The 27616-nt window shown below is 53.4% G+C and overlaps 1 protein-coding gene across 1 annotated transcript; it reads right to left on the minus strand.

Annotated features, from left to right (window-relative positions):
* Window positions 1–69: 69 nt before the first annotated feature.
* Window positions 70–27219, minus strand: PLL (plasmolipin). Its single transcript, XM_011762101.3, has 4 exons — window positions 26937–27219; window positions 6147–6320; window positions 2442–2564; window positions 70–1012 (listed from the first exon to the last, which is right to left on the minus strand). Exons 1-4 carry the CDS (start codon window positions 27069–27071, stop codon window positions 896–898), a joined length of 549 nt encoding a protein of 182 aa, XP_011760403.1. The 5' UTR covers window positions 27072–27219; the 3' UTR covers window positions 70–895.
* Between the last annotated feature and the right edge of the window lie 397 nt (window positions 27220–27616).

The raw sequence follows: 27616 nt of genomic DNA on the forward strand, positions 1-27616 counted from the left end.
ACAGTCAAGCTGAGGTCTCCTGGAGGTTACAAGCACCTGCAAAAGTGATTCCCCAACATCTTGTCCAAATAACTTCTCTTATCTTTTTATTAAAAAAAAAAAAATAAAACAGTCACCACCAACCACATGACAACTTGCCAGGCAAGGCCTCACTTCCCTCCCTCCTTCGTGTCCCATGTGCCTAGTCAGCAGGGTCAGGGAGGCAGTCAGCACTGAGGTTAGCTTCGCCCAGAGGGAGTATTACAGAGAGAGGCTTGGGAAAGTGAAGGAAACCTGGACAGGCTTTTCAGCATTGAGAAGTCACTTAAAACTGATTTGTTTTCAGTAACGGGTATGTCTAAAATGCAGGGAGGGAAGACCATGCGGTCAACAATCATAACCCACTTTTTACAGGTTGGCTCCAGGGAGAGGTTGGTTGGAACGGTGTTTAAAGGAAGGAGAATGGTTTCACGAGCTTGCTCAGCTCTCCCGGAACGAAGACTAAGGTGCTACATGTTGCTTGTTAGGCTTATACTACGGCGAGTCTGGGGCTGCAGGTCAGGAGTCCTTGTTAGTGCATTTAGTGCTGGTGAGAAGGGTAGGCCCCAGTCTTGGACGCTGAAGTCCTCTAAAGACAAGGCAGAGACACAGCCTCAGATCCCCCGTCACCTTCCACTGAATAAGGGGGATGGAGAGGAGGTCTCAGCGGTTGGCCTCCTGCAAGCCCAGATGCCTGCCAGCCTGGGCCTGCTTCCTTAGCGCTGTGAGAGCTTGTGTCTGATGGGCAGAGAGGAGCAAGTGCAGTCGCTGTCAGGTTGACTCCGCGCAGGGCTCCCCAGCTTCGGGCTTGCAGGGTGACCCTGCTCTGTGACCCAGCGGCGGCTTCAGCCCCAGAGAGGGCCGTGGCACAGGTGGTTTAGGCATAGCCGCCAGCCATTTGACTGGTGGCTGCATTGCTGCCTACTCCTCGCCAGGCCTGGTAGCTGAAGAAGGCACTCACTCCATAGGCGATCATCACCAAACATGCAAAGAACTGAAAGAGAGGCGAGAAGGGTGTAAGGACCAAGAGGGTAACAGTGACACAAGCTCCAACCAGATCTCAGGCCAGGCAGGAGGGGTTTTGGCAGCTGCACCATCTCACACTCAGCCAGATGCATTTCACAGCTGTTTATCATGGAGCTGATGAGCACCAGGGTCCTGGGATGCCAACATTACCTTCTAAGCACGGGAAACAGCTAAGAACCACAGGCGGGGCCTATCAGATTGTGATAAGGACAATGAAGGACAAGATAAGAGTGACAGAGGGGACATCTAGCAAGGATTTAGTTCTAAAAAGACAACATTCAAAGGCCAGCCTAGGAATTTTTCTAGAACCAGTTCACGCCTCTATACTAACACCTGCAGCCACATTCAGAAGCTCCCCGTCTCTGTCTCCATCACTGAATTTGCTGATTTCAAAACTGCCCTCATCAGGAAGAGTAAGGAACCAAATGAGTGCCCATCGAGGCCCTGCCCTCCCCTGGGCTTGGCCGTGGCTCCAGGCCCGGAGTCCAACCTCTCTGAGCGGGAGCCTCCTGTCTGTCAAAAAGGACTGGTAGTCCCTTCCTCTCCCTCACTGTGGGTGTCACAGGATCCTGGGAGGAGATGGTGTGCAGGGCCTGGTGGTGTGAAGGGTGACAGGCGTGGAGGGGACTGCAGCCACTTCACTGGCCACCTGACGTGGGCCTGGAGTCTGGGTTTCACGGGAGAGCCTATGAATCTCCCAGAATGGTTTAAACCAAAAGGTTTCTGCACGTGCACTTGTCAGTGGGAGAGCATCCAGTTTTTCACATTCTCCAAGGGGGCACATGACCCTAAGTGAGTGTGGCACAGTTGATTTACAACAAGGTTCCATAGTTAACCCAGGCGGGGTGTGGTAGCTCACACCTGTAATCCCAGCACTTTAAGAGGCCGAGGCGAGTGGATCACCTGAGGTCAGGAGTTCGAAAGACCAGCCTGGCCAACATGGTGAAACCCCATCTCTACTACAAATACAAAAATAAGCCGGGCGTGAGACTCCATCTCCATCTCAAAAAAAAAAAAAAATAGCTGGTGTGGCAGCACACACCTGTAGTCCCAGCTACTTGGGAGGCTGAGTCAGGAGAATCACTTAAACCCAAGAGGCAGAGGTTGCAATGAGCCAAGATTGCATCACTGCACTCCAGCCTGGGCAACAGAGCGAGACTCCATCTCAAAAAAAAAAAAAATAGTTAACCCAAAACTTCCATTGCCCACCACACACCACTCCCCACTGTTAATTATGGAAGCCTGGAGGCAGCCCGGCTCCCCTCTGAGACCCACTGAGCATTCAGGTGACAACTCCTCAGGAGGTGGCAGGTGCCTGGCCTCAGACCAAGCAAGCAGCGTGAGTCCTGGGGCCGAGACCCTGCAGACCACCGAGGGAGCCTGGGAAGCAGACTCACCGAGGCAGCTGCACGCTGGTTATACGGCCGGGTGCCCCTCAGGGATGTCAGGTCAACTGCTGCAGAGCAGGCGATGAAGGCGGTGATGTAGAGAACGGTGGCGCTGATGTTAAAGATCATTAACTGCAGGACATGGGGGTAGGGAGTGGGGAGAGAAAAGGCTTAAGACACAAAGAGAGGCTGGGCATGGTGGAATCATACCTGTCATTCCAGCACTTTGAGGGGCTGAGCCCAGGAGTTAGAGACCAGCCTGGGGAACATAGGTAGGCCCCGTCTCTACAAAAAATAAAAAAGTTAGCCAGGCATGGTGGCGCATGCGTGTGATCTCAGCTACTTGGGAGGCTGAGATGGGAGGGTCACCTGGTGCCAGGATTTGGAGGCTGCAGTGAGCCATGATCACACCACTGCGCTCCAGCCTGAGCGACAGAGTGAGATCCTGTCTCAAAAAAAAGACACACAAGGAGACTAACAGTTGGGGCGTCTTTGTTCCCACTGGCACACCCCTTGAGTAGCCACTGGAAGGGGACGCAAACACCTGGGTTTTTCCCACCAACAGGGCCTCAAGAGGCCGTGGTTTCCAGGGGTCAGCCCATCAAGCCCTGGTCCCCAGGAGGCCTGCTGAGCAGGGAGCATGAACACACCTGAGGCTGGGGGAGGGGAATGACAGTGATGGGGTAGGGGCAGTGCCAAACCCATTCCTCACAGAAAGAGGCCAGTCCATGACCCATCTCTTTGTACCAGCTAAAGAAACACAGGCCACTCCTCCAAGTGTGGCCCAGGACCAAGCCCAGGCTATCCCTGGTACCACTGCAAGGTTTGGCTCTGTGGCCAGTCCTGGGGCTGGGCCTCACATCCCTCTCTGCCTCCAGCGGGGAAGAATCTTTGTCTCCCTTTTGGCCACATCCTAAGCTCGAGGCTCTAAGCAAATGCCAGGGTCAGGACCAGGAGGACCAGATATTCCCAGCTGGATACAGAACCAGACTGGCAGGAAGGGGCCCTCTGCTGACAACCAGGCCCCAATCCCTCATCTCAAACGTTTGGCCCCAGGAGCCCACTTACAGTCTTCAAACGCATGGCCCTCAAACATTCATTCGGTTTGTCCAATATATCTTTTAAAAATTACCAACATTATAAAATTAGATTTCATGAAAACCTGAAAACTTCATGTAAAAATTTCATATTAAAAAAAATCTTTGGCTCAAGCCTGTAATCCCAGCACTTAGGGAGGCCGAGACAGGCGGATCACGAGGGCAGGAGATCGAGACCATCCTGGCTAACACAGTGAAACCCCGTCTCTACTAAAAAAATACAAAAAACTAGCCGGGCGAGATGGCGGGCGCCTGTAGTCCCAGCTACTCGGGAGGCTGAGGCAGGAGAATGGCGTAACCCAGGAGGCAGAGCTTGCAGTGAGCCGAGATCCGGCCACTGCACTCCAGCCTGGGCGACAGAGCGAGATTCCGTCTCAAAAAAATAAAAAATCAATCAATCAATCAATCAATCAATCAATCAATCTTGGCCAGGTGCAGTGCCTCATGCCCGTAATCCCAGCACTTTGGGAGGCCGAAGGCAGGCAGATCACTTGAGGTCAGGAGTTAGAGACCAGCCTGGCCAACATGGTGAAACCTCGTCTCCAATAAAAACACAAAAATTAGCCAAGAGTGGTGGTGAATGCCTGTAATCCCAGCAACACAGGAGGCTGAGGCGGGAGAATCACTTGAACCCAGGAGGCAGCGGTTGCAGTGAGCTAAGATTACGCCACCGTACTCCAGCCTGAGCGACAGAGTGAGGGAGACTCTGTCTAAAAAAAAAAAAGAAATCTTAAGATATCAAAAGATTCTGCGCCAAGGGGTTTGCACTCCCACTAGCAACAGATGAAGTGAGTATAGGCAGCTTACGATGGGCAGATGGATGCTGGCTTCTCCAGGGTCCCTCCTGACCCAATTCACTCACACATCTTGCCTGGATCCTGCAGGGGTCTGTAGCCCCCATGCCAGAAAATCCCAAGTTGGCCATGCTAATTCAGCCTTCTCTAGATGCAGTTAAGCCCTCTCTGCCCCATTCGTTGAGGGTCCAGAAGCATAAGCAGCAATGCCCTGCCATTGTGGCAGAAGGGAGCCTCCTTCCATTAACAGCCACGGCTGGAGCCCCAGATCTGCACCTAAGAGACACACAGGCTTTTATCTCCAGAGATTTCTCTGTTAGAGGCTCCTGGGACATGAGGGAGGGGTGGACCCTGAGCCCGGAAATCAGGGTGCCGCCTCCTTGCCCCAAAATCTTCCCTGCAAGCCCAGCGACCCCTGCAAACGCTGCCTGTTTCTGCCAGGGATGTCAAGATCTAACAAACCCATTCTGTCTTGAGGATGACTCACGTTTCCTCGGTTTAAAAAGTCATTGAATTCCAAACAATGCTGCCTAGTCCCAGCCTTGCTTGTCTTACAATCATGTGCCTTTCTCGCCTCTCTTCTCACTGAAAGCCTCAGACCCCAGCTGCAAGGGTTTTCCGGGTCAGAGGAAAAAAAAAAAAACCAGCAGCTTTCTGTGTGTCTGGCCAGGGTACTTCCCATGTCCGCTCTCAGCCCTGTGTCCTGGGAAGACTGTCCTGGGGCAAACCTGGGGAGACCAGCCTCTCCCAGGCCTCAGAGCCTCACCTGCAAGCAGCCGGGTGCCCGAGCTTGTCCTGCACACTTGAGGCCCTGGCCTAGGCAACTTCTGACAGCTTGCCCCCAGCCTCCAGCCACAGGGCTGCCTGCCTGGGCCTGCTAGAATCTCACAAACCCACACAACACAGGCACAAATTCTGACCACCCAGAGAAGGAAAAAAAAAATTTTTTTTTTTTTTTTTGGAGGTGGAGTCTTGCTCTGTCACCCAGGCACGATCTCAGCTTACTGCAACCTCTGCCTCCCAGGTTCAAGCAATTCTCCTGTCTCAGCCTCCCGAGTAGCTGGGACTAGAGGTGTGCACCACCACAGCTGGCTAATTTTTGTATTTTTTGTAGAGATGGGGTTTCACCATATTGGTCAGGCTGGTCTTAAACTCCTGACCTCAGGTGATCCACCCGCCTCAGCCTCCTAAAGTACTAGGATTACAGGTGTGAGCCACCACACCCAGCCGGGAAAAATACTTTTAAGATTCCAAATGGCCTCTTGTAAATCCACTCAACAGCCCCTCACTTCTACTCTCCTCCTGGGACAAAGTCAAGCCTGTGTCCTTCCTGGCTCATAGTTCCCCAAAAAACCGTACACCTAGGCTGGGCGTGGCGGCTCACTCCTGTACTCCCAGAACTTTGGGAGGCCAAAGTGGGAGACCTGCTTGAGCCCAGGAGTTCAAGACCAGCCTGGGCAATATAGTGAGACCCCCTCCTCTACAAAAAAAAAAAAAAATGAGCAGGGCATGGTGGCACGTGCCTGTAGTCCTAGCTACTGGGGAGGGTGACATGGGAGGATCACCTGAGTTCAGGGCTTCAAGACTGCAGTGAGTCATTATCGAGCCACTGCACTCCAGTCTGTACATAGTGAGACACTGTTTTAAAGGAAAAATAGAACAACTGGACCCCTGAACCATCAGTCCTTACCTCCACCCCTGGCTCTGCAGACCAGCTTAGGTCAGTGAGGATGTCAGGAGACCCCCCATACCCTGCCACTTCTTTTAGGGAAAGTCACAGTGGTCCTGTCATAGCCACTTCCGGTACCCCCACCCAGACTCACCACCAGTGGCCAGGGCACCATGTACAACTTCATGTGCAGCTGAAACAGGTAGAGAATGAAGAGGATGATTGTCACCAGCCAGAGGAAGACAGCGACGAACATCACCCAGCCATAGGCCGGGTACAGGTGGTACGGGGTGTCCGCAATCAGCGCCCACACCAGCAGCCCCAGCACCTAGGAGGGTCAGACAGGGCAGGGTCGGCCAGAGATGCGGTTTCATTTCTCATCTAGCTAAGAAATATTGGCCAGGCACAGTGGCTCATGCCTGTAATGTCAGCACTTTGGGAGCCCAAGGTGTGATAATTGCTGGAGGCCAGGAGTTCAAGACCAGCCTGGGCAACAGAACAAGTCCCCATCTCTACAGAAAAATTAAGGCCGGGTGCAGTGGCTCATACCTGTAATCCCAGCATTTTGGGAGGCTGAGGTGGCCGGATCACCTGAGGTCAGGAGTTTGAGACCAGCCTGGCCAACATGGTGAAAGCCTGTCTCTACTAAAAATACAAAAATGAGCCGGGCGTGGTGGCGTGTGCCTGTTATCCCAGCTACTTGGGAGGCTGAGACAGGAGAATTGCTTGAACCTGGGAGGCAGAGGTTGCAGTGAGCTGAGATCACGCCACTGCACTCCAGCCTGGGTGACAAAAGTGAAAATCCATCTCAAATAAATAAATAAATAAATAATAGTTAGCCAGGTATGGTGGTGTGTACCTGTGCTCCCAACTACTCAGGAGGCTGAAGCAGAGGATCACATGGGCCCAGGAGTTAGAAGCTGCAGTGAGCCATGATCATGCCACCACAAGCCAACCTCACAGACAGAGTGAAATTATCTCAAAAAACAGAAAAAATTTAAAAAAGGAATGCTGATTTGGCTCATGCGGTACACCACTGTACTGGGGCCCTGACCTGTACTCACACTCCTCTTCCAGGTCTCAGCTGAGATGTCAGGTGCTCCAGGACACCCCCACACCTCCAGCCTGCATCCCAGAGCCCTCGTCAGCACTCACAGGGCCCCCCAGGCACCCGCCATCCAGGGTGATAATCGTTCCCTGCCCCAGACTGCGAGCTCCACGAGGGCACGGCCGTGGCTGTCTCACAGCTGCATCCCCACACCCAGCACAGGACCTAGGCCCTGCCAGGGGCTCAGTAAAAGCTGCTGAAAGAAAGTTCAAGTCACCACAGTCCCAGAGGCGGGAAGACAACAGCCCTGTGTCCTCCCTCCCAGCTGGGCCCAGCAGAGAACATCACCAGGGCCTCTGCCTGACACCCCACGTCTCTGGCTCTCCCAGATGCCCTTCTGTACTGGTGTTGCCATCTCACAGGTGAAACTGGGCCTCCAGGAAGCCAAGGGGCCTACTTGTCATGCCGTTCCCAAGTGGCAGGATGGGCCCGACCATCCCAGCAGAGCATGGGTAGTGGCTAACAGCATGGACTCTGGAGCCCAGTTGCCTGGCTTCGATCCCGGCTCTCCTTACCAGTTGTGTGGCCTTGGGCAAGTGTATAATCACCCTTGCTTGTCAAATGAGTATAATGATCATTCCTACCTCGTAGAGCTACTGTGAGGACCCACAAGTTCATGCACATAAATGACTGCAACAGAAGTGGTTTTTTTTTCATTGTTCCACAAGTCCAAGGTAGACTGCACAGGCCCAGTCCTCATAGCCACAGAAAATTCTCTGTAGGCAGGTTTGTCGACTCACCATGCAGACTGTCTCGGGTGTGGGCCAGCAAAGGGCCTGCAGAGGCAGGGCCCAGGGAGCTCCTGGAGGCACCTCGGATGTGGCCATCCTGGGCCTCCCCAGTCCCTCCTACCCACCCCCACTTCTCCATGAGGGCACTCTCTGGAATCCCTGGCCACAGAGAGGACACAAGGGTCTAGCTTTGGAGAAAGGCTCCATTGCCAATCAAGACACACAGAAGCGCCCTCTTTTTCCCCTAGTCAGCACCCAGGTACATGGCACCAAGGCTGCGTAGTGACCTTGCCACCAGCCCAAGGACAAGTCAGTGGGATCAGAGAAGCGGTTCCGGAGCAGGTCCCTCCTCTGGCTGCTAGGCTTTGGAGACAGAAAGTCGTGGCTGCTTCCAGCAGCTGAGGGCTGCCGCCAGCCCCTAGAGCACCTGAGGGCCCCGGGCCCAGAGCGCAGCCAGAGCTGGGGTGCCTGCCAGGCACCCCACCCAAAAGCACCCTCGCCGAGGACCAGAAGGGAAGCTCCTGTGTGGATCCCTACAGAAGCCAGGGACCAGACTGGGGGCCTGTAGCTGAGCTGGCCCAGGGAGCCCTCAGCCCTCACAACCCTCCTTCCTCCACCTCCTCCCCATCCCCCAAGGGTCTGGCTCGGGAAGGGTGTGGCCCACTGGGGAAGTGGCAGGTGGGGTCTGGAGCTTGGAAGTCAAAAGCTGTGTGGCTGTGTGATGCTGACCAAGCACTTTCCCTGCTCTCTGAGGAAGACTCTGGGTTTTGTTCATTGCTATATCTTCAGTGCCCAACAGTGCCCAACACATAATATACGCTAAAAACACAACGTGCTTAGGAGCTAACAATCCTATTTCTTCATCCGTGACAGAGATCAGAACCCTGCCCTGCACACGTGCTGTGTATTAAAAGAGGAAGCGGGATGGCCAGGCTCAGTGGCTCACGCCTGTAATCCCAGCACTTTGGGAGGCCGAGACAGGCGGATCACGAGGTCAGGAGATCGAGACCACCCTGGCTAACACGGTGAAACCCCGTCTCTACTAAAAATACAAAAAATTAGCCGGGCGTGGTGGTGGGCGCCTGTAGTCCCAGCTACTCAGGAGGCTGAACCAGGAGAATGGCGTGAACCCGGGAAGCGGAGCTTACAGTGAGCCGAGATCGCACCACTGCACTCCAGCACTCCAGCCTGGGCGTCAAGCGAGACTCCATCTCAAAAAAAAAAAAGAGGAAGCGGGGGCTGGGTGTGGTGGCTCATGCCTGTAATCCCAGCATTTGGGGAGGCCAAGGTGGGAGGACTGCTTGAGCCCAGGTGTTCAAGACCCCATCCTGGGCAATATACAGGGAGCCCATCTCTACCAAATAATTTAAAAATTAGCCGGGTGTGGTGGTGGTGTGCCTGTGGTCTCGGCTACTCGGGAGGCTGAGGGGGGAGGACTGCTTGACCTGGGAGGTTGAGGCTACAGTGAGCCAAGACTGTGCCACTGTACTCCAGCCTGAGCAACAGCAAGACCCTCAAAATAAACTAAAATAAAATTAAAATTAAGTAAAATTAAAATTAAAATAACAAAATAATAAGAAGCAAGTGTCCATCTGTGAATTGCCCCTGGCCTTGCCCCGCCCCCCAACCCAAGTAAGGGGCTCAGCCCAAAGGGGCCCAGGGAAAGTGTCCCTCTCTCCAGGGCTCAGCAACTGCTCCTCCCCACCCTGGGGTGAAGCTCCAGGGACCCATCCCCCCGACACGCAGCACCCTGCCAGCCTCTGTTGCCCGTCAGCACCCTCCTTTCACCGCCACAAGCAGGCCAGGTAAGGGTAGGCAGGTGAGGAAGCCAGGGCGGAGCCGCACGCCGCTGTCACACACCAAGCTGGGGGCAGAGCCCTTACGAGTGTGGACCCAGGGCAAGATGTCTCACAACAGCCACACCTGGAGAGGCCACGAACCCCCAGAGCCGGGGAGGAGGCCAGTGTTCTGAAGGAGAACAAACACTTCAGGCAGCACGCCTCTGTCCCTTCTCCAGGTGAGAACTGGGCGTGTCCTGGATAAACAATTATTTTTTCATTGAAAGCCAATTCTTTATGGGCCTCTGCTGCCACTGTGTTGCCTGCTTCCAACTAACTAAAGAAAAGTCAGAAAATGCAATGGACCAAAAATCAAGAAAAGACCAATTCAGGTTTCCACTGTCATACGCCTATCAATCACCTGTCCCATGACTCACAGCCTAGACCACAACAGCCCCTCACTGCCCTCCCACTCTGTGCCAGACACGTCTCATTGATTCCTCCATCACCAGACCCTCCTCAAATGTTCTGTTTGTTATCCCCATCTTCCAAAGGGAATCTCAGGAGGCGATGTGCCTGTGGTGACTGTGGGTAAAGGACAGGGCAGGAGGCCGGGTGCAGTGGCTCACACCTGGAATCCCAGCACTTTGGGAGGCTGAGGTGGGTGGATCACTTGAGCTCAGGAGTTCGAGACCAGCCTGGGCAACATGGGAAAACCCCATATCTACCAAAAATACAACATTTAGCTGGGCATAGTGGCATGTGCCTATGGTCCTAGATACGTGGGAGGATCAGTGGAGCCCGGGAAGTCAAGGCTGCAGTGAGCCATGATCGCACCACTGCACTCCAGCCTGGGTGACAGAGACCCTATCTCAAAAAATAAATAAAAATTTTTAAAGGATAGGGAAGGGCGGGAACCCAGATCTGTGCGTCCTTGGAACCTGTGCTACTATGAGTTATTTAGTGAAGTGTAAAAAGTGAGGACACTTCAGCTGGCTCCAAGAGCCAGGCTGGGCTGGGCACCCAGGCTCCCCCCGTCCCTGCCCTGCCCTGCCCTGTGCTCCAGCCCCACCCCTGGTTTCCAGATCAGCGAACGCAGCGTCCAGATGAAGCTGGAGGATAAGCAGTGGGAATTGCTGGCGTTCTTCTGGCTGTGCTGCCTGGCTCTGTGCCTGGGGAGCCGCCTCGGTTTCTGCCCTAGAACAAGGAAGGTTCGTTCCTGTATTTGAACCAGACAGACTGGTTTCTCCTGGTCCCTGAGCCCCCAGCCCAGTCCCCCCAGAGAGACCCTGCTCAGGACAGGGCACCCAACACAGGCCTCACTGTGGGCATCTCTCTGGGTTCATACATTTAACCAATGTCTATGGAGAAGGGGAATGGGGGTAGCAACGGGGTCATGGTTGCAATTCTGGATAAGGGGCCAAGAAAGATCTCACTGGCAAGGTGATGATAGGCAAAAACCCAGGGAGGTGACGGAGGGGCAGGGAGGGTGCCATGTGAGTATCTGGGAACAGAACTCTATGCCTTCACCCCTGGGCCCTGTAGGTCTCTCTTGCTTAAGTGTTCATCTGTCCCCGAGTTTCTCCCGAGGTGTCCACACCAACATCTAAGTGTCTCTCTCCTACACACACAGGCAAACCACATCCTCCCCTCCTTCCTAGCTCTCTGAGGTCCCTGCCATGCCTCCCCAGACAGGTCCTGCAGATAAACAAAGGGAACTGTCTGGAAATCTCAAGGGCACAGGGCCTTTTTTTTGCTTTTCTGAAAACCTGAAGAATTTGGATTAGGAACTTTTTTTCATATATGAAGACTACAGTGTCAAAAAGGACCTTTGCATCTTCAAAGAATTTCCAAACAACTGGGTAACGAAGACATGTTTTTGTGAAAACCACCTGCAGGATCAGAGAGATGATTCATCACAAATGCCCGACCAAGAGGCACTCCTCGTTCCAGCGAAACCCTGTTATTACAGTGTCCCCAGAAGCTGCCAACACTGACAGCCAGACAGGCCAGGTTCCTGCAGGGCGCGTGCCCTTCAATGACTCTGAGGGAAGTTTTTCCTCATCTCTTGTTGTGGTTTGCAATGTGTTCCCCAAAATATGTTCAAGTTCTAACCCCTAGTACCTGGGAATGTGGCCTTATTTGAAAACAGGGTCTGGCCAGGCGCGGTGGCTCAAACCTGTAATCCCTGCACTTTGGGAGCCTGAGGCGCGTGGATCAGTTAAGGACAGGAGTTCGAAACCAGCTTGGCCAATATGGAGTAACCCAATTCTAGTAAAAATACAAAAATTAGCTGGGCCCATCCTGGCTAACATGGTGAAACCCCGTCTCTACTAAAAATACAAAAAAAAAAAAAAAACTAGCCGGGCGAGGTGGCGGGCGCCTGTAGTCCCAGCTACTTGGGAGGCTGAGGCAGGAGAATGGTGTAAACCCGGGAAGCGGAGCTTGCAGTGAGCTGAGATCCAGCCACTGCACTCCAGCCTGGGCGACAGAGCGAGACTCCGTCTCAAAAAAAAAAAAAAAAAAAAAAAAAATTAGCTGGGCATGGTGGCGGGTGTCTGTAGTCCCAGCTACTCAGGAGGCTGAGGCAGGAGAATCGCTTGAACCCAGGAGGCGGAAGTTGCAGTGAACTGAGATCACACCACTGCACTCCAGCCTGGGGGACGGAGCGGGACTCTGTCTCAAAAACAAAACAAAACAAAACAAGGCCTGGCACAGTGGCTCACGCCTGTAATCTCAGCACTTTGGGAGGTTGACGAAGGCGGATCACCTGAGGTCAGGAGTTCAAGACCAGCCTGGCCAACATGGTGAAACCCCGCCTCTACCAAAAATACAAAAAATTAGCCAGGCATGGTGGCACGCACCTGTAATCCCAGCTACTTGAGAGGCTGAGGCAGAATTGCTTCAACCCAGGAGACAGAGGTTGCAGTGAGCCGAGATCGTGCCACTGCACTCCAGCCTGGGCGACAAGAGCGAAACTCCGTCTCAAAAAAAAAAAAAAGAAAGAAAGAAAAGAAAACAGTGTTTGCAGACATGCTCAAATTAGGGGGGGTTATACTGGATTGGGGGCATCTCTAATCCAATGACCGGTGTCCTTATAAGAGAAATGTGGACACAGAGGCCACAGGAGTAGACCGCCATGTGAAGACAGAGGCAGAGATGAGAGTGATGCATTTGTAAGCCAAGGCACACCAAGGCTTGCCGGTCACCACCAGAAGCCAGGAGGGGGACATGGGACAGACTCTCCCTCAGAGCCCCAGAAGAAAGCAACCCTGCCAACACCTTGATTTCAGTAACTGAGACAATACATTTCTGCCTCCCTGTTTGTGGAACTTTGTTATGGCAGCCCCAGAAAATGAATAGGTTTTTCTCAGCTGCTCTCTGAATCTGTGGATGGGTGTCATAACCTTGTTCACCTGAGTGACACTGGCATCAGTTCTGTTGGAGGGGTAATGTATAGACTCCTTGAGTTCACGCTCTGACCCTGCCAACTTTACTAGCTGTGTGACCTCAGGCAAGTGGCTTAGCCTCTCTGTGCCTTAGTCTTCATCTTCCTTCATCTTCAAAATGTGTCTACCGCCTAGGGTGGTTTGGTTTGGTTTGGTTTTTGAGACAGGGTCTCACTTCGTCACCCAGGCTGGAGTGCAGTGGCACTACTGTAGCTCACTGCAGCCTCGACCTCCTGGGCTCAAGCGATCCTCCCACCTCATCCTCCCGAGTAGCTGGGACTACAGACATGCATCACCACACCTAGCTATTTTTAATTTTTGTAGAGGTGGGGTCTCCCTGTGTTGCCCAGGCTAGCCTAGAACTCCTAGGCTTAACCAATCCTCCTGCCTGGGCGCTAGGGTAGTTTTGAGCAAGGTACTTAGACCGGCAACCAGCATAGGCTTAATATTCAACATGGCCAGGTGTCATGATCACCCTGAGGGGTTAAGAACATGGCTTTTCAAGTCAGCACCCTGGGCCTACTTTCCTGCATTCGCCATGGTGTGTGCGGCTCCTCAGGAGTGTGAGGCCTCACTGAGAGAATGACGGTATCCACATTCAAGTACCAGGCACAGCCCGGGCACAGATAAGGACCCACGCCCGTGCCAGCCCCACCCACCTGACAGATAAGGCAGTGGTGCTCCCACAGGAGGCCTCGGAAATCCAGCCCACCCTCAGATCTCCCTTGGAGCTGCACTCTCTCCGCTCCTCAGAGGCTGAGGGGCCTTGGGCAGACGCCTTTACCCCTTGGCACAGTGGAAGCAGGGAGGTTTGGCTCACTGATCTCTGAGATTCCCCACGGCCTGAGGTTAACACTCCTGAACACGGGCCTCCTCCAGGGGCCCCAAAGGGAGGGGTTCGACCAACCCTATGGGCACTGAGCTAACTGTCATGCAAAGACAGTCACCCCAACTCTTTTCACTCTCTTCACTTCCGGGGTAGCGTCAGACCTTTGTGGGCTCACTGTGTGGCCTTGGGGGAGTCACCTAACCTTTCTGGTCTGTTTCCTCATCTGACAAGTGAGGGAATTAGGGTATGGGGGCCCTAGGGGGACACCTGGTCACCTCACAGGTGTGTCATACATATGAAACTAGGTGAAAGAAAACGTTAAAAGCCATAGCAGTCGTGAGCAGTAGTGAAGGCTGTGAGACAGTCCGGGGCTGGGGGAGGGAAATCCCAGAGAGGGCAGCCATGAGGCAGGAAGGCAGCCGGGGCCTGGAGGACACCAGGGCTTAAGCTCAGCAGCTGCCAGGGCTGGCAGGTCACAGGAATGACCACAGTGGGCTGGGGAGTCCCTGGAGTGGCTGCTGGGAATGCAGGCCTGGGGTGACCAAAGTTTCTAATTTTTCAAGAGACACTAAAAGTCTGGATTTTATGTGCAAATCAGCTATTTATTTATTTATTTATTTATTTGATGGAGTCTCACTTTGTTGCCCAGCCTGGAGTGCAGTGACGCAATCTTGGCTCACTGGAACCTCTGCCTCCTCGGTTCAAGTCATTCTCCTGCCTCAACCTCCTAAGTAGCGGGAACTATAGGTGCGTGCCACCACCATGCCCGGTTAATTTTTGTATTTTTGGTAGAGACAGGGTTTCACCATATTGGCCAGGCTGGTCTCAAACTCCTGACCTCAGGTGATCCACCTGCCTTGGCCTCCCAAAGTGCTGGGATTACAGGTGTGAGCCACTGCACCTGGCAAAAGTCAGCTTTTTAAACATGGGTGACTGAACCAAAGGTTTTAGAAACAATGTGACGGCCAAAGGGGCCAAGGCAGCGAATCTTTCCATGGCCCCCGAGTCCATCCACAGTCCCCAAGTCTATCCACAACCCCCTTTTCTAGCCCCCGAGTCCTTTACTGGCCCCTGAGTCCTTGCCTGGCCCCTGAGTCCTTCCCCGGCCCCCGAGTCCATCCCCAGCCCCTGAGTCCATCTCCAACCCCCGAGTCCATCCCTAGCCCAAGTCCTTCCATAGCCCCCGAGTCCTTCCACAGCCCCCGAGTCCTTCCCCCGCCCCCAAGTCCATCTATGGACCCCAAGTGCTTTCCAGACCCCCGAGTCCTTCTCCAGCTCCAGCCTCTCTCTCCCCACTGCTCCATCCAGGAAACGCACACCCAGGGTGGCAAAGTAAACCCTTTCTGGGGTCCCCCTCACTGGGGACACATCTGGGCAAGCCAAGAACACTCAGAACTCAGCCTGGCCAGGCTCGGCCCCCACCCCCGCTCTGGCCCTTCTCTCTACAGTGAAAGGGACTTTATGGGGACAAAAAGCCACCCATTGTATCACATGAGACAAAGGGGCAGGGGACAGAGGCTCCGGGTGCCTGAGCTGGCCACAACACAGCCACACACCACCCCCTGCCTGTGCGAAAGGGAGGGCACCTTGGAATTCCCGTGCCATGCACTCCAGCATTCGAGGATCCTGGAGTCATCCCTGCTCTCCAGGAAGGCGACAGCAGACTCGGAACCCAGCCCCAGATCCACTAGACCTGGGCAGTACCAAACAGCCCTGAGCTCTCTTTTGTCATAGGAAAAATGGGCATGTAAGTCACCAAACAGAGTCATTCAGTCATTAAACAAACTGTGCCAGGCGCTGTTCTAGGCCCTGGGAACACAGTGGGGAGCCTGGCAGCCAGGGTCCCCACCCCAGGCCACAACCACCCCACCCCCACCTCCCACAGGGGCCCTGCTTCCTGGGGCTATGGCAGGAGGACGATGCTGGAGGTGGGGGCTCAGACCTGGTCCTCCTCCAAGGCATTCATCATATCATCTGTTATTTCTGAGTCCTGGGTCTCAGAGCAGAGAGCATTTCAATGCCAAAGGCAGAAGAGGTTGCAGCACACCTACCCCAGTGGCTGAGCCACCCCTAGAACCCCAGCAAGGTCCTACAGCCCCCACGTGTACTTGTAGCCAAGGAGCCACTACCACTGCATCCTTGCTGTGAGGTCTCCCCTTAGGGCTTTAGAAAAGTCTTCCCAGCTGGGCATGGTGGCTCACACCTGTAATTCCAGCACTTTGGGAGGTCGAGGCAGGTGGATCACCTGAGGTCGGGAGTTCTAGACCAGCCTGTCTAACATGGTGAAACCCCATCTCTACTAAAAATACAAAAAAACATTAGATGGGCATGGTGGTGGGCACCTGTAATCCCAGCTACTTGGGAGGCTGAGGCAGGAGAATTGCTTGAACCTGGAAGGCAGAGGTTGCAGTGAGCCAAGATCGCGCCATTGCACTCTAGCCTGGGCAACAAGAACAAAACTCCGTCTCAAAAAAAAGAAAAGAAAAAGAGTCTTCCCAACTTGAACTCAAACTGCTCCCTACTTAATCCTACCCCATTCCCATTCTGCCCTCTGGTCAGACCAAGCAGGTCCTCCCTCCACAGGCAGCCCCCAGGTGTGTGAAGGCAGGTGGGGGCCTCTTGAGTGACACTCCAAGGCCCTCTCTGGCTCCCAGAGCAGGTGGCAGCACTCGCAGGTGGGATCTCAGAAACTCAGAGCTCCCTGCCTGCTGGTCCCCTTCTCTGTTTCCTCCCTCCTTCCCAGGGTCTCCTAGGCCTACCCCACAAAGCCTACCCGAGCCTCCCCAGCACCCAGGCCCCTCCAGCCACACAGAGCGTTCCCAGGAAGGCCTTACCCTCCTTGTAAAGTCCCAGGTGGAGCCCTGCATTCATTCCCTCCAATCCCCACCCCCGCAACTACCTTGCCAGGCCCCTGATGTTCATGTCACCCAGAACATCAGTGCCAGCATTGGGTGTAGAACCAGCATCGCAGGAAGTCCAGGGAGAGAGGAAGACCCTCACTTTAGCACCCCCTATTCCTCCAGCAGGCCAAGACCAGGGTACACGGGGCTGGTGAAGCTCTATATGCTCCCAACAGCAGCTGGTTCTTTCTCTGGAGGGGCTGATGGAAGGATGAGGTGGCCTTGGGGTGCTGAGACTATAAACTTCTTGTTATCCCAGTTGCCCTGGGTTCGAGTTCTGCCACTGCCCCCTCTCAGCTCTGGCCTCAAGAGCAGTAATGCTCTCTTCAAATAAAGTAGTCTCCAGGGGAGTGTCCCCAGATCCTGGGTGAGAGGGGAAGGGGAGCTCATACCTGCAAACCGAGCACTTTAGGAGGCTGAGGTAGGAGGAATGCTTGAGCCCAGGAATTTGAGACCAGCCTGAGCAACATAAGCAAGATCCCCATCTCTAAAACAGAACAAAACAAAACAAAACAAAACAAAAATTAGCCAATTAGCCAGGCATTGTGGCGCATGCCTGTGGTCCCAGCTACTTGGGAGGCTGAGGCAGGAGGATCATGTGAGCCCGGGAGGTCGAGGCTGCAGTGAGCCATGATCACACTACTGCACTCCAGCCTGGGTGACAAAGTGAGACCCTGTCTCAAAAAAAAGTTGGGGGGTGGGCGCTGGACACGGTGACTCACGCCTATAATCCCAGCACTTTGGGAGGCTGAGGCGGGTGGATCATGAGATCAGGAGATCAAGACCATCCTGGCTAACATGGTGAAACCCCATCTCTACTAAAAAATACAAAAAATTAGCAGGGCGTGGTGGCAGGCACCTGTAGTCCCAGCTACTCAGGAAGCTGAGAATTGCATGAACTCAGGAGGCGGAGCTTGCAGTGAGCTGAGATCGCACCACTGCACTCCAGCCTGGGGGACAGAGCGAGACTCCGTCTCAAAAAAAAAAAAGAAAAAAAAAAGTTAGGGGTACAGTGCTCCCATCCTGCCACCCTCACACAGAGTGGCAGATGTGAAAAAGCTCATCTAGTATCTGACCCCAGCCCCAAATAAAAGCTGGAATATCCCAGAACAGGCCTGGGTCTGTTCCCTAGCAGCTCAGGCTTTGGGCCCTGCCTCACCTTTGACCTGTCTCCCTGCCCACAACTCCCTGTGAGACCCTGGGGTACCACCCTGGCCTCTCCCCATTGGACAAACAGGAGGGACCAACCCAGCACTTTGGAAGGCTGAGGCAGGCAGATCACCTGAGGTCAGGAGTTTGAGGCCAGTCTGGCCAACATGGCGAAACCCTGTCTCTACTAAAAATATGAAAATTAGCTGGGCATCATGGCTCATGCCTGTAATCCCAGCACTTTGGAAGGCTGAGGCAGCAGATCACCTGAGGTCAGGAGTTCAAGACCAGCTTGGCCAACATGGCAAAACCCCGTCTCTACTAAAATTACAAAAATTAGCCGGGCTTGGTGGTGGGCACCTGTAATCCAGCTACTCGGGAGCCTGAGGCCAGAGAATTGCTTGAACCCAGGAGGCAGAGGTTGTAGTGAGTCAAGATCATGCCACTACACTCCAGGCTGGGTGACAGAGTGAGACTCTGTCTCAAAAAAAAAAAAAAAGAAAGAGAAATGAAAATGATACTACATTGACCTATCATTTTGGTCTATTAGATTGGGGCACATCCAGAAGTGTGTTAAATCACCATGTTGGGAGGCTGTGGGAACAGGAACCTTCCAGGAGGCATGCTGTTGCAGGCAGGAAGGGTGTGACCTCTCCGGAAGGCATGTGGCAATCTACATCACAATCCCAAATGCACATACCCTCCCACCCAGCAGTCCCACTTCTGGAAACGTATCATACAGATGCACTTGGTGGCATTTCTTGCAGCAGGGTGTGCAACAGCAAAGGAATGGAAAACCCAAAGTGTCAGTCAACAAAGGGACTGACCACCCAGTCACACCACAGCTGCATGATGGAACACTACAGAAGCCATAAAGGAAGAAGCAATTGCACTCCACACACTGAGACAAAAGGACCCCCAAGATTCATTTTTTAAGTGTAAAAGAAAAAGTGCAGAAGGATGTGGCTAGACTATATATCTTGGGGAGAGTATATAACTGAGGACAGACAGGAATCTAGAGCCACATTTGCATAGATCTCCTTAAAGAAAGTCTTAAAATGGGATATAGGAAACTGAGAGTGGGCATGAAGGAGTCAACTTTAACCAAAAAGGAACAGAGATTTTTCACTGTACTCTGTCCCAGTTTATTTTATTCTTGAGCATTGTAAATACATTACCCATTAAAAAAATTAGGGGCTGGGTGCGGTGGCTCACACCTATAATCCCAGTACTTTGGGAGGCCGAGGCGGGCAGATCACATGAGGTCAGGAGTTTGAGACCAGCCTGGCCAACATGGTGAAACCCCATCTCCACTAAAGATACAAAAATTAGCCAGGCCATGGTGGCATGTGCCTGTAATCCCAGCTCCTTAAGAGGCTGAGACAGGAGAATCACTTGAACCCGGGAGGCAGAGCCCTTGCAGTGAGCCGAGATCACATCACTGCACTCCAGGCTGGGTGACAGAGCAAGAGCTTGTCTCAAACAAAAAAATGAAGAAAAAGAAAAAGAAAATTAGGTAAATAAAGGTATGAAAAAAATGGATACAGTTTGCTGTGCGCTCATACAGAATATCCCTAGGTGTATTGCCGTGGGGGAAAAGCATGGCTTGGCGCATGCACAGAGAGCACCCATCTGTGGTTAAGTGAGGATATGGGTTTTATGTAGAAATATGCATCCACTCACCCTGGAATGAGACACACGGCATGTGGTTGCCTGGGGTGAGGGCAGCTGTGGGGCGTGGTCAGTCAGGGATGAGAGAAATTGCATTTTCATGATTACCCTTTCTACCATTGGAGTGCTTTGTATCATGTCTCTGTAATTTTTTTCTTTTTTTTTTTTTTTTTTTTTTTTTGAGACGGAGTCTCGCTCTGTCGCCCAGGCTGGAGTGCAGTGGCGCGATCTCGGCTCACTGCAAGCTCCGCCTCCCGGGTTCACGCCATTCTCCTGCCTCAGCCTCCCGAGTAGCTGGGACTACAGGCGCCCACAACCGCGCCCGGCTAATTTTTTGTATTTTTAGTAGAGACGGGGTTTCACCGTGGTCTCGATCTCCTGACCTTGTGATCCGCCTGCCTCGGCCTCCCAAAGTGCTGGGATTACAGGCGTGAGCCACCGCGCCCGGCCAATTTTTTTCAAAGAATAAAACAATTCCATCAGTAGAGAAACAGCTAAATGAGCAGAGGCTACCGGGACACTATGGGTTACTCCACAACAGTTTACAGGGAAGGAAGACAAGTCTCAGAACATGAAGAGTGGCGGGGCGCAGTGGCTCATGCCGGTAATCCCAGCACTTTGAGAGGCCAAGACAGGCAGATCACCTGAGGTCAGGAGTTCAAGACCAGCCTGGCCAACATGATGAAACCCCGTCTCTACTAAAAATACAAAAATTAGTTGGGTGTGGTGGCAGGGACCTGTAGTCCCAGCTACTCGGGAGGCTGAGGCAGGAGAATCTCTTGAACCTGGGAGGCAGAGGTTGCAGTGAGCGGAGATTACACCACTGCACTCCAGCCTGGACGACAGAGCGCATGAAGAGCTCTCAGATGCACTGAATATGAGAAAAGCAACTTGCTGAACAAAGGATACAGAATAAAACCATCAATGTTTTCAAAAATGCACAGGAAAAAAGACTAGAAACACCCCAAATAGTTGTCCCCTTAGGGACAGAGGTGGGTAACCCAACTACAGCTTTAGCGTAATCTGTACAGGTTTTTATTTTGTGAGGAGAATGTATTCATATATTCAAAATGTAATTACAAATTAATTCCCAAACACTCAATACTTCCCCAGTGGCAGTAAGTGGGGAGTGTCGGGGGAATTAACAATACAAGGCATTTATTGCTCTGTGCAGCGGAGTGGGGTTGGATGAAGATACTGGGCATGCGGAGCCTGGAATGCTGTACTAAAAAGACTGAACCACCCACAAATCTCAGTGCTAAGGGAGGCCCCGCGAGTCTCCAACATTGCAATCCCAGTGTGACCAAGCCCTGCTCACACCTCTCTCAGACTCCAACAATCTCATCTAGGCAGCCCCTTCCTGGAGACCAGAGCTGACTTTCAGTCCCTGCCCTGCCCTCCATCTGCAGAGGAGCTGGTCTGCCTCCTGGGGCTGGAGACAGAGCCGGTATCACCATAAGGAAGAACTTTCCAACACTCTCAAGTGCCCAAGGATGGAGCAGGGAGCCTTAAGAAGAACTGAGCTCTCTGCCTCTGGAAGCATGCAAGTTCATGTTGGAGATGCTGCAAAGGGACCTCTTATGCTTGCATAAGAACCCACGGATCCTGTAACCCTGTGAATCCAAACTGTCCTTCATTCCCACATACAGTGCTAGGCTAGCTCTTCGCAGGCATGATCTAGATCCTGCCACCACCATCTGACAGACAAGGAAGTGAGGCTCAGGGAAATTCGGAATTTCCCCCACGATCACGCAGCCAGAAAGGAACGGAGTCCGTTGAACCCAAGGCTCTCAGCATCCAGGCCTGTGTTCCCATCAACACTCTCCATGCCACCCCACAGATCATGGAGATCTAGGGAGATGGAAGATCAGGGAGATCTAGGGAGATGGAATTGTTTTATTCTTTGAAAAAAATTACAGAGACATGATACAAAGCACTCCAATGGTAGAAAGGGTAATCATGAAAATGCAATCTCTCTCATCCCTGACTGACCACGCCCCACAGCTGCCCTCACCCCCAGGCAACCACATGCCGTGTGTCTCATTCCAGGGTGAGTGGATGCATATTTCTACATAAAACCCATATCCTCACTTAACCACAGATGGGTGCTCTCTGTGCATGCGCCAAGCCATGCTTTTCCCCCACGGCAATACACCTAGGGATATTCTGTATGAGCGCACGGCAAGCTGTGTCCATTTTTTTCATACCTTTATTTACCTAATTTCTTTTTCTTTATTTTTATTTTTTTGTTTGAGACAAGGTCTTGCTCTGTCACCCAGCTTGGAGTGCAGTGATGTGATCTCGGCTCACTGCAAGGGCTCTGCCTCCCGAGTTCAAGCGATTCTCCTGCCTCAGCCTTCTCTTCTGTTTTTTGTTGTTGTTAAGAGTAGAGAGCTGGGTGCAGTGGCTCACACCTGTGAGCACTTTGGGAGGCCAAGGCAGATGGATTGCTGGAGCCCAGGAGTTATAGACCAGTCTGGGCACCATGATGAAATCCCGTATTTACAAAAAATATAAAAACTTAGCCAAGCATTGTGGCATGTACCTGTAGTCCCAGATACTCAGGAGGCCTGAGGTGGCAGGATCGCCTGAGGCTGGGAGGTTGAGGTTGCAGTGAGCTGTGATCACACTACTACACTCCAGCCTGGGTGACAGAGCAAGACCTTGTCTTGAGGAAAAAAAAAAAGTAGGGGTCTTACTCTGTCACCCAGGCTAGAGTGCAGTGACGTGATCAAGTCTTACTGCAGCCTCAAACTCCGAGGCTCAAGCAATCTTCCTGCCTCAGCCTCCCAAGTAACTGGAACTACAGGCATGTGCCACCCTGCCACCTGCCCAGCTAGGTGAAGTTTTGATCTGTTATTCACCTAAGTGGGAATTGTGTGGCCACCCCCAATCCCAGGAGGTGGGGCAAAATGGAAGGACAGAAGGTACCAAACCAAATGGCCTTACTGCCATAGGGCATTCACACAGCTTCCACGTCCTGGGCCTCAAGGGCGCCTACTGACTGACAGGTCTCTGTACAAGCTCTGGTCTGTCCTGATCCTCCTTCTCCCTTCCTATGGCAGGAAGCCGTCTCTGATGGCCTTGGCCCCTGATGAGTCTCCCTCCCTGAAGTCCCCCTTTTACCCCTCCAAAGCACTCTAGAACTTCATACCCCCAAAATAAACAAGATGAGGAAGCATAGCTAGAGTCAGGTTTTGGATTTCCAGATCAAAGTGCAAAGCCAAGCTGTCACTCTATCCTGTGTGACCTTGGACAAGTTCCTCACCCTCTCTGAGCCTATTTACTTATTAATAAATCCAGATAAGATCATCCTTCTCCCCACGGCTTGGGGAGGCTTGAAAAAATAAGAGATGGGCACCTAATAGCACTACTTTATACTTATTGTAAAAAGGCTTTGGGAGCTCCCCTTAAACAAATAACCACGCCTTCTGCATTGTGTGACCTGAGTCACACAAAAATGTATAGCACTGAGGCCTTTTTTTTTTTTTAACCAAAAGAGTTGTCTGTAAATCAAACTTGCATGCCTTGTGACATGAATCCACTGGTCAGAAAAAATAAATTAAAAAAAACAAAGACCTGCCTCCTTTTTTAGAGGCTATCTGCATAGATTCTTCGTTTCCCTTTTTGCCTAGGCTGCTAGGAAGTTCAACAAAGAATCAACAGCCTCAAACTTGCTGCAAGTCAATTCTCCCCTCCACACTACCAGCTTTTAAAGACACATTGCTTTAACTCTTCTGTCTTACGTGATTTAATATCATATTCCATTTGGTGTTCTTTCTGAATCTACAAGGAATAAGGATAGTGATAAATCAATGACCACCACCAGACATCTGTGAAGAATACTGAGGCTGGTTCTTCAGGACACATTCTGATGCTGAATGAAAAGTGTATCTCCTTCTCCAGGAGCTGGAGGCTTTTCTACCCACCTCCCCTTCCTCCCAGCACACCAGGAACATTCATCAAATCCTGGGAAACAGAGGGGTCTGATGGGGAATTAGCTTTCATCTTCTCATTTATTTCCTGCTCCATGCAGCCTTCTCTGATCCCTCTGGGAGAAGCACATCCTCTGGGCACCTCTCTCACTGACCAAGAGCTCCTGGAAAGTGGGCACTGGGCCCGGGGTCCCCACCACTCCCTCTATGACAAACCCTGGGAAGGTAGCAGCAAAGCCACATGTGGTCATTAAGACCATGGGCCAGAAAAGTCAGAAAAATCACTCCTGTGAGGAGGGCTGTGAGATCTTGGGCAAAGAACTGACCTCTGAGCCTTAGTTTCCTCACCTGTAAAATGGGGCCGACTAAGAGGATCTAAAGCCCTTGGCAAAGGGCCTGAGCCTAGTGCTGGCCTGATAGATGGGAGCTACGATGGCTTCCCAGCAGATGGCGGTGCCTGTTGGATGAACGCCCACATACCCCATTTCAGACCCAGTAGAACTATCTGTTGCCAGAGAAACAGCTCAGGATGCAGCTTCTCCAACAAGCAGACTTCTCCTTTTTTATTGAGACAGTCTCACTCTGTCGCCCAGGCTGGAGTGCAGTGGCGTGATCTCAGCTCACTGCAAGCTCCACCTCCCGGGTTCACACCATTCTCCTGCCTCAGCCTCCCCAGTAGCTGGGACTACAAGTGCCCGCCACCACACCCGGCTAATTTTTTGTATTTTTAGTAGAGATGGGGTTTCACCGTGTTAGCCAGGATGGTTTCGATCTCCTGCATTGTGATCCGCCCGCCTCGGCCTCCCAAAGTGCTGGGATTACAGGCGTGAGCCACCACACCTGGCCCCAACAAGCAGATTTCTAAGGCACTAAAATGTGCAGGTCATTTTCAGAACTCTAATGGGAGACCCTCATCCTCCCAAAGGCACTGCAGGTAGGGGGCAAAAGGAGCCCACTTCCCCTCACACCCAGTCCCTGAGAGTCAAGAGACCCAAGTGCCAAGCTCTATTACAGGACTCCTGGTGAGTCCTTCTACCTAGACCTCAATGTCTACATTTATGTAATGGGACCCAGATGCTCAGGGCTGGATTGCTGAGCCCACAAGGGATGCGCCCCCACCCCCCAATCAGGAACACAAGCCTTCTCTAGAAGAAGCTACCAAGACCCTTGCAGCCCACAGCAACATCCTCCTCTTACTCCAATGTCTTCCATTCTCCCTATTGTTAGTCTCTTTCTTTCTTTTCTTTTTTTTTGAGACAAAGTCTCATCCACCTAGGCTGGAGTGCAGTGGTGCGATCAAAGTCACGGTAGCCTCGAACTCCCAGGCACAAGCCTCCCAAGTAGCTGAGACCACAGGTACATGCCACCATGCCTGGCTATTTTTTTTTTTTTTTCCTTTTTTTGTAAAGACAGGGTCTCAATATGTTGCCCAGGCTGGTCTTGAACTTCTGGCCACAAGCAATCCTCCTGTCCGTCAGGGGCCAGCCTCAGGATCCCCCTCACCAGGCATGCTGAGGGATCCCTCACAGGGATCTTGCTGGTCATCATCCTCCACCCAGCAAGATCCCTCTTCTGTTCCAAAACCTCTTAAGGTCACCAACAGACCCTAGACCCTGTGGCTTGCAGAGATTACACAAGGCCCTTGGCTTCTGTCCACATCAGAAACAAGTGCTTCAACTCCAGTACCACCAACCTGTTGGTTACTCCCTGCAAATTAATTCAACTTTCTCATCACTACATCTTCGCTCACACTGTTCCCTGCCCTTGGAACACCCTTTCCCTGCCTCTGCCTCAGATTTCAGTGAAGTCTCTGCTCAAAAACCACCTCCTCCAAGAAGCCTTCCTCGTCGTGGAATTGCTCTCCTCCTCCTCTGCCCTTTTGCACCACTTCTCACACCCACCTGGCTCTCCCCTGGGCAGCCTGGCAGCTGCTCATGGCTGTGCCCCTCACCACCATCTCAGAGCCCAGCACTCCAGCAGTGGCGGGGTCAGTGGCTCTCCCCATCTGCAGAATTAAATCATTCCAGGAACTAGACCTCTTCCCTCAGAAGATAGAATCTTCTCCCCCACCCAACAAAAGAGAAACAAACAAAACTCTGGGAGAAGTGTTAAAAATGTAGATTTCTGGCTATACTTCCTGAGATTCAAATTCCAATTGCACATTTTTTCCGGGGGTGGAGTCCAATAATCTAAATTTTAAACAAACCCGCCAGGATGATTAAGAGGCTGCGGAGGGGGCCCACAGAGACCTGAGAAATCCTGAAATGAGATAGCACTGACCCAGGTGGAGGTGGGCCCGCACCTGGAGAGGTCAGCGGAGGGAGACTGGACCTCAGCCCAGCGTCTGGCACCAAAGCGACCACCCTGCCCTCCAGCTCGGGCCTGGCAGCCCTGCTAGCACCCAGCAGTAGGAGACAGTGGGAAATGTCCACTTGCTGGATTGCAAAGGAAAATAGGTCCCGGCCCAACTCCAAATCCACCCGAGTCCTCTGAAAATGTATCAGGCCCTCACCCACCCAGGGTACCCACCCAGCTTCCAGACCCTCGCGAAAGGGTGGCAGAAGCAGCAGCTAACATCCGGGCCTGTGGCTGGGAGTGGAGGATGTTCCCATGGGTCCGCCTCAGTTGGGGTCTGCACAGGGCTCTGGGAGAGAGTAGAAGTCTTGCCCCTGGCTACCCACAAACCCCTCCCTCCGGCGCAGGGTGCGATATCTAGGCCCCGTGGGGCTAGCCAAACCGGCTGAAACCTGGCGGGTCACCCAGAGAAAGCTAGAAGAGCCCGGCTCCTGCGCGGGCGCCCACAGTTTAGTGCCTGAGTGTGCGTGTTGGGGGGCCGGATGTGCCCTCTAGATTAGATGAGGAATGTTCTGGGGTGCGGCCACGCGGAGCCGCTGGGAGCAGAAGGTGGTTAGAGAGTGGACTTTGCCTCAGACTGGGTTCCCTGGAGGGCTGGGGGCACTGTCAGGGCAGAAAGAGGGGTGAAAAAGAGAAAGGAGGGAAGGGAGGGGTGGGAAGGGTTGGGGGATTGTGCGCAGTGACTGTGGCTCCAGTGGGGGCTTCTCTGTGGCCGCTGGTAACCACCTTGGAGGGGGCACGATGGGGCACGGGCAGTGGGTACTCTGTACACGGTGCACAGAGTAGGGACGGCCCTACTCTGTAGTGTCACTCGCAGGGACGGCCACGGGGGAGTCTCGTGGTGAGAGGGTTGCAGAGCCATCTTGAGGGCGTCCGTGCGGGAAGCGTCCTAGGGGTACGCGCAGCGCTTGGGTGAGCTTGTGAGCCCGGGTGGGGAGCGCAAGGTTCGCGAAGAATGAACGCAGCGCCGGAGTCCCTCACCCATTCCGGCCAGACCAGGAGCCCCCGGCCAGCCCCGTGGGCCCGCGCGCGCTCTCACCAGCTGCAGCAGCATGAGCGCCCCGAGGCTGGAGCGCACGAAGCCCAGGTCCGGGCGCAGCGCCGACACCGAGGCCCCGGCGCCCTGCGCAGGACTGCTGGTCCGCGTGCTCACTTTCGACGGGAACTCGGCCATGGCGGCTCCGCTTGCCTCCCGAGGTCGCTCCGGCCGCCGTCGCCGCCCCTCCAGCGGTGGGTGCCGGCTCCCGCGCCGCTCTTCCCCAAGGCTCCCGATCCCGGTGCTGCTCCCGGAGCTGCAGGAGGCGTCGGGGCTGGGAGCCTGGGGCGCCAGGTGCAGCCGAGATCCCAGCCCCGCCCCCGCCACCAGGGCCGCCCCCTTAACCCTTTGCTCGCCGCCGCCGCTCCAGCCGCGACAGGTTCGTGGGCAGCCGCGTCCACTCCCGGGACCAGTAAACAACCCCGGGTCCGTGAATCTGCTCCGCCAGCACCAACCCAGACCGCTTCGCCGGCCTCGCCCGGGGCAAACCGCCTGCTGGGAATTTCCTGGCACTCGCCCAAGCCGTGGTGGCTGCGGCGCCTAGGGATAAACTGGTGATGGCTCGCGGGGGGCACCGCTCTCCCAGGCGCTTCCTGCGCGCTGTGCACCCTCGGCCTAGGCCCTGCGCAGCGACTCTTGGAGAGTCCCGGGGGGGCCGGATGCAGTGGCTCCTGCCTCTGATC

The sequence above is a fragment of the Macaca nemestrina genome, chromosome 18 (genome assembly GCF_043159975.1).
Source record: "Macaca nemestrina isolate mMacNem1 chromosome 18, mMacNem.hap1, whole genome shotgun sequence".
NCBI classification, from domain to species: Eukaryota; Metazoa; Chordata; class Mammalia; order Primates; family Cercopithecidae; genus Macaca; species Macaca nemestrina.